General features: G+C 40.8%; 1 protein-coding gene across 1 annotated transcript; it reads left to right on the forward strand.

Moving 5' to 3' along the window:
• The first annotated feature begins 9,498 nt into the window (after positions 1-9,498).
• On the forward strand, positions 9,499-9,915 carry LOC107952478 (uncharacterized). Its single transcript, XM_016887729.1, has one exon. It carries the CDS (start codon positions 9,499-9,501, stop codon positions 9,913-9,915), a length of 417 nt encoding a protein of 138 aa, XP_016743218.1.
• Positions 9,916-11,716: the final 1,801 nt, after the last annotated feature.

Raw genomic sequence — 11,716 nt, forward strand, 5'->3', positions numbered from 1 at the left:
TAAATATTTATCATATGATTCAAAAAATAATAACACGATTTGTCTTAGGCTTCATTCCCTTTAGGTATTTAGTAGTTTTAGTTCATAACTAAATAAGAAAACATCTCAGAAGAATAAAAAATACAAAACATAAAGAAAACCCAAAACTCCTGAAGGGAAATTGAGGAGAGATCTTCAGTCTTGATGATGAATCCGGCTTCTGAGATGGATCAATCGGCTTCCTTACAGTAATTCCTTACTCCCTATTCTCCGTCTCCTTTTCTTCCTTCTCTAAGGTGTATTTATAGTCTTTGGAATGCCTAAAAGCCCTCAAAATTAGCCTTTTCTGAATTGGACTGAACTTGGGCTCGGCAGGGACGCGCCCGTGGCACACGCCCGTGTTCGATTACTTCAGGCCATGTTCGAGCCTGCCAAATTGACCTGGTCGTGTGGTCTGCCCGTGTGAGGAGGTCCAGGCCGTGTTGATTTCGTACTTTGGCCCATTTTCTCTGTTTTTGGCCCGTTTCTCGTTCCTTTCGCTCTCCTATGCTCTCTTAAGTATAAAACATGAAATTAAAGCATTAGGAGCATCGAATTCACCAATTCTAATGGGAAATCATCCATAAAATGCATTAAACATGGGGTAAAAATATGTATAAATTGCGGTTTATCAAATACCCCTACACTTAAGCATTTGCTTGTCCTCAAGCAAAATTCTCAACTCATAATCAAAATAAATTCTTCTCAACTTATAATTTCTATCGATAATATCTCAGAATAATCCATAGGTAATTATACATTGAGAATTCAACTAAAAAAACATAAAAGTCTCAAACATTCCAAGTTGAGTATTTAATCATGCAAACATAGGTGTCTCTCCTCATTTAAGTAATTACCTTTGATTCAGAATACCATAGAGTTTCACATCCTCACTACAGATTCACTCAAATCACTCGAGGTGTTTAAGGATAATAAATGAAGCACCCAGTAATCAATAATGAAAAGTCATTACCATAGGCTTGCATGAAAATAAAATCTCCACCACTATAATTTAAGATGATACATCAATCAAAAGGTCTTTAGAGGGTTGTAATGAGGTTTGGTTAGGGGGTGTGATACAAGATGAAAGAAAGGGTTAGAATCGAGATTGAATTGAAAAATTACCTAACTAGAAAAAGAGTTAATCATCACTTGCGTACAACAGAGCTTCTTCTCAGACTAAGGAATTTAACTTCTGAAGCTTACAAACAGAAGATCACTACTAATATATATACATGTTTTTTTTTCAAGAACACATTAAATTACAGAGTAGAATAAAACATAGCTAAGCAACTATTTCAATTCAAATCTCGACAAAAATGGGGCTTAAATTAATTTAGAAGATTTCAACAATAATGGGTTAAAGGTTAATATTAAGGGTAATACAAGAAATGGCTTGTTAGGCTCAAGGGGGTTCACTAGGTGGAGCTAGGTTTTTCATGGCATGAGTGGGTTAATCCTAAGTGCGTTAATCATTTTGACATATCAAATCAAATGGTGTGGTCTCAACATGAATAATCAAGCAAGTTCTAGAATAACAGTTCATTACTGACGCAATCAAACCAATAAATAAAAGTGAGCATGAAAGAATTAATAGATGCTCAAAAGGCTCAAAAATCTTACAAAAATTATGGCTTTTTGATGTTTAAGACTTGTGAATCCCAACTCAAAGTAATACCTAAACTTTGGGGAAACAACCTAAGATTTAAATTCTTAAAAATCAACTTATCATGCTTGATTCTCTAATGTCTTAAAGTTTAAACAATCAATGCATAAAGGCCTATGTTTTAATTCAAGATATATCAATCAAAATCATAAATCAATCAAAATTTATCCTAAATATGATATGAGAGCTTTTTAAGAGAACAAGGCAGTAATTTAGGGATTTTTCTGATAATAAATAAATACCCTACACTTAAGATGTACATTGTTCTCATTGTACAAAGATAGATATTAGAGTATAAGAATAAGATAGGGAGAGAAGTGAAACTTCCTGTATGATGAATTCCTCGAACTGGAGTTCTGGAGAGTAATCAGTTCGAGAATGGAAGAGGATACTCCGGCGATCGTAGAGGTTCATTAGGCCATAAGTCCTGCACCAAAAGGATATTATCTCTAGTGGTAGCTATGGTCATGGGCGAGCAGGACATGGCAGTCGTGGAGAACCTTTCCCGATGGAGTTTTAGTTCCTATGTGATGACGAGCTTAAGAGCTCTGTATAACTATGATAAAATCAGGAACTTTTTAGGGGATATTAGGAAGAATAATTACTCAAAAAGAAATAACCAAAATTAATAATTAAAAATAAAATTTCTAAAATCTAATAGAAATAAAGAGTAGTTTTAATAAAAATTAAAAACATAAAATAATAAATAAATATTTTTAAACATCTTCATCGCTGGATGGTTCGCAAGGTGGGATTGGCGATGAGATGTGGAGGTGCTGAAAAATCTACTGTAGAGTAGCATCAATGTTGTCAAATCGTTGAAAACACTACTGCTCAAATCGAATGAGACGCTCAGAGATGTCAGCATGTGAAGCCGCCGCATGAACTGGACGAGAGGGTGATGGTGGCTAAGTCGGTGGGTCCTCATGCTGTGGGGGGACATCATCAAGAATATCCTCGTAGGCTTCCTCCTCGGTAGATTGGGCAAGACGATACTGTGGAGGGTAGGTTCCTCGGCGCCTCTCGATCATCTTCATGCTAAGCATGCTCAAGATGCCTTGTGGAGACATTTGGCCGATGAGGGTGAGGGGTTATTCTTGGGCCGCAGTGTTGAGGAGCCCGAAGTGTCGTGCCAGCCGAGTCACGTAGGGGCCGATGGAGATGACCCCCTTCCTATGCCGTTCCGTCTGGTGCTGAATCGCGAGGGGGATGAAATAGGTAAGGTCGATGACGTGCCCGTGCGACATGCACCATAAAAAATAGGCGTCGTGAGTGTTGACGACGTCAGTGCTCTCTCGCCTCCCCGTAATCTTATGAGCTAAAATAGCATGTAAGTACCTCAGGAATGGTGGGAGAATTGATGCCTTGGAGTGGCTAAGATTGTAGGAGGCCGTGCCAGGGGCCAAAGTGTGCTAGCACTTTGAAGGGGAGAAGTGTATGTGGCGACTGAGAGTGTCTAAATCATTCTCCTCCTTGAACTCCTCCGTATATAAGCCCAGTGCAGCACCGAACTCTGGGATGCTTAACTGGTGGATTAATCCATCTAGGCGAAATTGAACCGTACCGAGATCATCGTAGTTCGTCATTACGGTCTGAAGATGTCAACACAATACGCATGATTATTTCAACTATCCTAGCCATGAATATTCACTTCTAACTAATTAAATGAAGTGTAGCTAGGAATCATGTAATGAGTAAGATTTTAAACATGAGAAAGATGATAACTTGTTAAATTTATGTGATTATCAATATGGAAATAACATGAAAAATATAGACTAATATGATAAATAGCATTATAAATCAGTGAAATAAAAGAAAAATGAGTAAACAAACGCTAAGGGAAGAGATTGGGCATCGAGAATGGAGTTGTAGGCGGCGCACAGGCGTGGCAGGGAGACCGTGTGGAGTTGCAATAGCTAGGGTTAGGGTTTTTGAATAGGGAAGAAAGTGAATAGTGCAGGGTATTTATAAATTTTGGGCCACACGGCCAGGGCACACGCCCGTGTTCCCCAATTTTTGCCCGTGTGTTTCGTGTTTTTCCTATTTGGGCGCGTCAGAAATTCGTTCCACGCTCGTGTACCTCGGGCAACGGCAATAAAAGGCAACGACAACGTCAACGGTGCCAAAAACTTGGTACGTGTTATTCGCCATAGGTTTTAAATATTTATAATTAATCATTCTTGAAACTAACTATTATCATTATAAAAGGCAAGTGTACCTATCGAACAGTAGTATAGCTTTAGCAAGACCGGATTGTCGAACCCAAAAGAACCAAGAGTACTAGTAATTGCCTTCTTTTTATTATCTAGCCTAAAAATTAAGGGATTTGGTTATCTAAACTAATTACTAAACTAAGAGTGCACAGAGAGAAGACTAGGAAAAAGCTTTTGGGAAAATCGATTGATTAAGACAATACCCAAGGAAAAATCCACCTAGACTTCACTTGTTATCTGACTTTGAATCAGACGATTTATTCATTTGACTTGATCCATAGAAATCCCTAAGTTATATTATTATCTCTCTCGAGACTAATAACGTCTAACCCTAGGTTGATTAATTGAAATCTCTTTCTAATTAACACCTAGTGTTGTATTAACTCGATCTATGGATCCCCTTATTAGGTTTCACCCTAATCTAGTAAAATCTTATCACCGTATCTCTAGGGGTGCAATCAAATCCGCTTAATTATGACAAATTTACTATTAGACAGCGTCTATTCCTCTGTTGAAAAAAAGCATTGACTTGAATCAATATCCTGGAATATTAAAACAAGAATTAAGAACACATAATTAAGAACAAGTCAAATATTTATCATACAATTCAGATAATATTAACAAGATCCGTCTTAGGTTTCATTCCCCTTAGGAATTTAAGGGGTTTAGTTCATAATTATAGAAGAAAACATCTCAGAAGAATAATGAATACAAAACATAAAGAAAACCAGAAACCCCTGAATGGAAATGGAAGGGAGATCTTCAGTCTTGATGATGAATCTGACTTCTGAGATGGGCCAATCGGCTTCCCTTGAGTAATTCCTTGCCTTCTACTTCGCGTCTCCTTCCTAAGTGCCTCATCAGGTGTTTAAATCGGCTTTAGAATGCCCAAGAGCCCTCAAAATTGGACTTTTCCGAATAGGGTTATACTTGGGCTCAGCAGGGACACGCCCGTATGACACGGCCGTGTGCGATTACTCCAGCCCATGGCTAAGGCTATTGAATAGGCACGGGCGTGTAGTCTACTTGTGTAAGTCGTGCTTCGATCCTGCCAAAGGGACACGCCCATGTGAGGAAGCCCAGGCCGTGTTGATTTCCCATGTGAGTCCATTTTCTCTATTTTCGGTCCGTTTCTCGCTCTTTTTACTCTCCTATCCTCACCTAAGTATAAAATATGAAATTAAAGAATTAGGAGCATCAAATTCACCAAATCTAAGGAGAAACCATCCATAAATGTGCTAAGAATGGGATAAAAACATGTATAAATTACGGATTATCAGTAGTATACTGTAAAAACACTATAGTTACTGTGCTCTGAGACTGTAGGGAAAACTGATAGATACTGCGATTCGCGATTGCAAACTTTAAATTTATGCTACTGTTTGCATAAAATATCTTCTAATAAATTTCGAAACTATAAATTATTCATAAAACTATTAATACAGATAAGCTTTGAATCTACGATTAGCGAGTGAGGTATCCATGGATTGGGTACTAGAGGCCGTGGAAGGGGCCGTAAAGGGACACGAGTTCAGTCTTTGGCATTTGATGGCATACTTAATTTAGACACGAGTGTGACACTGGTGTCACTTGCGACTGAGACTAGGTCTCAAGATCGCATGGCTAGGGATGACGCATTGTCCCAGGCTATGTTAAGGATTTTGAAGAGGGTCATTGGGCCCAATACTAGATCTAGGGGCCGAGGGTCAGTTATGGAATGACTGCAGTCCAACGGGACTTAATTATTTAGGGGTATCACTAGAGTTGCTCCTAACGTGGCTAAGTATTGGATAGAAGCCACTGAAAGAATCATGGATGATTTGGATTTTACACCCGAGTAGAAACTGAGAGGTGTTGTTTCTTTGCTTCGCGATGAAGCATATTAGTGGTGGTTGACCACTAAGGAAGGGACTTAGCCAGATCGATTGACTTGGGATTTCTATAAGTCTACATTTCAAGGAAAATATGTAGGAACCAACTACATCTATGCTAGGAGGCGTGAGTTCATGAATCTTTCACAAGGAGACCGATCAGTAGCTGAGTATGAGGCTGAATTTCTGAGGTTGAGCCGCTATGTGCGAGGTATGGTGTTAACTTAGTATGAGAGGTGCGTTAGGTTTGAGGACAGCCTAAGAGATAATTTGAGGGTACTGATAGCTCTGTAGAGGAAGCGGGAGTTCTCAGTTTTGGTAGAGAAGGCAAAGATCGCCGAAGAGGCAAAGCGCATTGAGTGCCAAAAAAGAGATAGAGAGAGGGGTAAGAATAAGAGGGATTTAGAGCCCTCGAATTCTGCGCTGAGGCCTAAGAAAAAGGTCAAATCTGATGGGCCAGTTAGAGTTGGGCCCCCTGTTGCACCTACTGGGATCTTGCCTTGTGGGCATTGTGGTAGATACCATCTAGGCGAATGTTGGAGGACGACTGGGGTATGTTTGAGATGTGGGCTATTGAGCACCGCATTTGAAAGTGTCGGCTGAGGGTCGACCAGATAGAAGCTTCGGGTTTTAGTACTGCACAGCCCCAGAGGGTTGTTCAACAGCCACTTAGGGGTCGTGGTCAGGCTAGGGGTGGTAACAGCATGGGCCGTGGATAGAGAGCACCGGGCAGAGGTGCTGGGCAGACTGAGCCAGCTCTTGTTTATGCTGCTCATCGATGAGAGGACAGAGATGCTCCAGACGTTATCATAGGTACGTTTTTAATTTACAATGTGCCTTATCTTGCATTAATAGACATAGGCTCTACACATTCCTATGTAGCTAGCACTATGTCTGAAACTTTAGGGATTCCGGTTGAGAATACTTCTTGTGAGGTGACTGTTGTGAGTCCTTTGGGGCAATCTATCTAAGTTAGCAAATTGTATAGAGTCATTCCATTAGAGGTCCAAGGGATAGTATTTTTGGTTGATCTGATGAAGCTTCCGTTCGGGGAGTTTGATTTAATTTTGGGGATGGACTGGTTGGTCAAGCACCGAGTAAGTCTGGACCGTGTAACTAAGAGGGTCCTTTTGAGAATTTAGGAGGACGACGAGGTAGTTGTGATTGAGGGACGTCGGAATTTTTTGACTAATGTTATTTCTACATTGGTGGCAGAAAAGTTGGTCCGGAATGGATGTGAGGCATATCTGGCCTATGTAAGCGTTTCTGATTCTGTGGATTCTTCTGTAAAGGACATCAGAACTATAAGAGAATTTTTGGATGTCTTCCCTGAGGAGCTACTAGGTTTGCCTCCGAGCTAAGAAGTGGAATTTAGGATCGAGCTTATTCTAGGCACAACTCTGGTGTCTATCGCCCCCTACTGAATGGCACCGAAGGAGCTTACGAAGCTTAAGGTTCAAATTCAGGAATTTTTAGATCAGGGATTCATTCGTCCTAGTGTGTCTCTGTAGGGAGCACCCGTATTGTTTGTGAAAAAGAAAGATAGGACATTGAGGATGTGTATCAACTACTGACAGTTGAACAAGCTAACGATTAAGAATAAGTATCCACTTTAGAGGATTGATGATTTATTTGACCAGTTCAGAGGGGCCATTGTGTTTTCCAAGATTGATCTATATTTGGGTTTATCATCAATTGAGGATTAAGGAGGCTGATGTGCCTATGACGATATTTAGGACTCGTTATGGTCATTACGAGTTCCTAATGATGCCCTTTGGTTTGACTAATGCACTAGCGACATTTATGGACTTGATGAACCGAGTGTGCCAGCCCCATCTGGATCAGTTTGTAGTGGTGCTCATCAATGATATTTTGGTGTATTTTAAGACTAAAGACCAGCACAATTAGCATCTTAGAATGGTACTATAGATTCTTCGTGAGAAACAATTGTATGCGAAGTTCAGTAAGTGTGAGTTCTGGCTCCGAGAAGTAACATTTTTAGGACATGTAGTTTCTTCTAAGGGGATACGAGTTGATCCTCGTAAGATTAAGGCGGTGTTGGATTGGAAACGGCCAAAGAATGTGTCTGAGATCAGTAGCTTTCTAGGCCTGCGGGTTACTATCGGCGTTTTGTAGAAAGGTTTTGCTTGATCATAGCTCCATTCACTAAGCTTCTGCATAATAGAGTTCCTTTTGTGTAGACTGATGCACAGTAAGAGAGCTTCGAGAAGCTTAAGATTGTTCTGACTCAAGCTCCTATTCTGATACAGCTTGAGTCTGGTAAAGACTTTGTGGTATACAGTGATGCATCACATGTGGGGTTAGGTTGTGTGTTGATGTAGGATGGTAAGGTGGTTGCATATGTGTCTCATCAGCTTAAGACTCATAAAGCAAATCATCCGATGCATGACTTGGAGTTGGCTGCGGTGGTTTTCGCACTGAAAATCTAGAGGCATTATTTGTATGGTGAGAAGTGTGTCATCTACACTGATCACAAGAGGCTCAAATATCTCCTCACCTAGAAGAAACTGAATCTTAGGCAGCGTGCTTGGATTGAGTTGCTTAAGGATTACGATTACACCATTGAGTACCATCTTGGCAAGGCCAATGTAGTGGCTGATGCATTGACCCTTAAAGCTATGACTAATTTGAGGGAGATGTTTGCTCGCCTAAGCTTATTTGATGATGGTAGCTTACTAGCCAAGCTACAGGTTAAACCGACGGGGGTTGAACAGATTAAGGTTAAACAGTTGGAGGATGAGTGTTTGGGTCTACGGTTTCGACAGATTGAGAGTGGTAACACTACAGATTTTGGGTTGAACTCTGAAGGTGTGTTGTGTTTCCGAGGCCAAATATTTGTGCTGAATGATTCTCATCTGAGGCAGTTTATACTGAGAAAGGCACATGGTAGCCCTTACGCTATGCATCCTGGTGGGAATAAGATGTTTCGAGATCTTCGAGAGTTGTATTGGTGGCCAGGACTGAATTGAGAGGTTACTGATTTTGTGGCTAGATGCTTGACGTGTAGCAGATTAAGGCTGAGCACCAGTCGCCTTCGGGTTTGCTGCAGCCGATTAAAATTCCCCTTTAAAAGTGGGAACGTGTGACGATAGACTTTGTTAGTGGGTTACACTTAACACCCACTAAGAAGGATTTGATTTGGGTCATCGTGGATCAATTGACCAAGTCAGTGCACTTTATATCGGTTCGTACTGATTATTCTCTGCAGAAGCTAGAGAAGTTTTATATTTCCGAGATAGTGAGACTGCATGGGGTACCATTTTCTATTATCTCAGATAGGGAGCCTCGCTTCATGTCTCGATTTTGGGGGAAGTAGCATAAGGCTTTAGGTTCGAGATTAGACTTCAGTACTGCGTTCCATCCTCAGACCGATTGTCAATCTGAGAGGGTGGTTCAGATACTGCAGGATATGTTGAGGAGCTGCGTAATTGATTTTCGAGGCAGTTGGGAGGACTATCTGCCATTAGCCGAGTTCGCCTATAATAACAGCTTCCAGCCTAGCATCTCGATAGCACCTTACTAGGCATTGTATGGTTGTATGTGTCGCACTCCTTTATGTTGGACTGAGTTGGGCGAGCGACGTGTTCAAGGTCTTGAGTTAGTTTCCGAGACTGAAGATAATGTTCGATTGATTAGGGATTGACTGAAAGTAGCTTCTAATAGGTAGAAGTCTTATGCTGATCTAAAAAGACGTGAGATCGAGTACTCTATGGGGCACTTAGTGTTTCTGAAGGTCTCGCCATGGAAGAAGGTTTTGAGGTTTGGTCTAAATGGCAAGTTGAGCCCTAGGTTTATTGGGCCATACCAGATTATAAAAAGAGTAGGAATAGTTGCTTATCAGTTGGAGTTACCACTAGAGCTAAACTGCATTCATGATGTGTTTCGTATCTCGATGTTGAGGCGTTACCGCTCTGATCCCTCGCATATTATCCCTGTTGAGGAGATTGAAGTTAGGCCGAACATGACCTTCGAGGAAGAGTCGGTTCAGATTCTGAATCGTGATGTAAAGGTTCTTCGAAGGAAGTCTATTCCATTAGTGAAAGTGTTGTGGTGGAACCATAACATGGAGGAGGCCACGTGGGAGCCTGAGAATGCGATGCATCAGCAGTATCTTCATCTATTCTGATCAGGTAAATTTCGAGGCCGAAATTTTCTTTTTGGAGGGTAAAGTTATAATGCTCCAAAATTCTTATTTTTGTATTTTTGAATTTGTGACACAAATGTGTATTTGATTTAGTGGTTAAGTGTTCTGAGTGTGTGTGGGAGGTCCCAAGTTCAAGCCATGCCATTGGCAAAATTCTTAAATTTTTCTGAGGAAAGCCTTAATTTTTTCAGTAGGTTTGTATTTAATTCTTTGTAAAAACATACCAGAATGGGCCTACAGGTTTAGTGGTTAAATGGAGTGTTGGTGTGCTGGAGGTCCTGTGTTCGAATCTCTGTGATGCCAAGGAGTAATATTTTTGCTTCAAATTTTGGCTAGAGTTGTGTTGAAAGGGGATTCTGAGTAGTGGGCTGTTAGTGGGATAGTGGTGAGAGATTTGAGGAGATAATAGGGGAAGTTATCAAAATATTGCCTATTCTGATTTATTTTTTTTCAAATTTTCGTCTCCCTCTCCCTCCCTCCCCTTAAATTCTAACGGCAAGCCTTCTTTTTTCCTCTTCTTGTTGCTTTTGACCTCAATTGATACTTTTCCCCTTACTGTTCGGTTATTTTTGTTCTTTGGGAATCTGTTTTCTACTTTCCGCCCTAGTTGAGAATCAGGTGTAAATGAATATTCATTTTGTAGTTAAATCGTTTAGGGTTTTGATGTACTGTTCATCTTGGGTGTGGTTTTGGCATTAAAAGATACTTGGTGTGTACCTGAAAACACAAAAAATGAGGTTTCAGCGAAAGTCGAAAACCATTCTGTCGACGCCACACAGCCGTGTGGTAGGCTGTGTGGTAGGCCATATGCCATAACATGGGCGTGTGATCGACGAGGCCATGCCGTGCGCACCAGACACGGCCGTGCGATAACTAGATAGGCTATGTGCGACACATGGGCTAGACTAAATTGGGCCGTGTAGGCCACAATAAAGTGTGGGCCTACATAGGCGAAGTGGGATTCTGGGTAGGCAGTGTGATCCAAATGGCCGAGGCCAATTTGTGCTGTGGGGCAGGGTACATGGGTGTGTGAGCCCATTTTAACTGAGAAGTTTCTAAGGTTGCATGGGTTGCCCCAGTCGACTATGAACTTACTGTCGGGTTGGTAAGCAACCCTTACACCCTTATATACGTGAACTATTTGTATGTTATCTGTACTGAGCCTGATAATACTGAGCATGTATTCTAAGCTGAATGTATGTACTAATAATTGCATATCAGCATGTCATTTATTGTATGTTGCATTGTATTGGGGTGCATTGATGATATTTGGAGGAAGTGTCTGAATGGCTCTCAAGCTTGTTATCTGGTAGCTCAGCTGCAAATTACTGGATATGTGCTGCATTACGGTACAGCATGCTGTGTAGGGATGGGTGAGTGTTTTTAACCCCACATAGTGTGTAGAGATGGACGGAGATGGTGTGTAGAGGTTGGTGGGTAGGATTCTGATTTCTATTACTGCATATTGTATCTAAGATGGGCCAAGGCCCTAAATTATATCTGAAACTTAATTGGGCTAAGGCTTAAACAGAACCTGAAATGGGCTCAGGCCCATACTAAACTTGACTATTTTCTGATGTGTATTTGTATGTATTTTTCTGTGGGGATTACACACTGAGTTTACGAAAACTCACCCTTTTTTCTGTTAATCTGTATAGGTAATCCCTAGGTAATCCACCACTATTTCGTACTATTTTGATTCAGTTTTTGGAATACACATTATTTTGGGTATTTGTTGTGTAATTTTGGGACTTTGGACTGTTTGGTTTTGAATTTTGGATTT

The sequence above is a fragment of the Gossypium hirsutum genome, chromosome A02, assembly GCF_007990345.1.
Source record: "Gossypium hirsutum isolate 1008001.06 chromosome A02, Gossypium_hirsutum_v2.1, whole genome shotgun sequence".
In the NCBI taxonomy this organism is placed as follows: domain Eukaryota; kingdom Viridiplantae; phylum Streptophyta; class Magnoliopsida; order Malvales; family Malvaceae; genus Gossypium; species Gossypium hirsutum.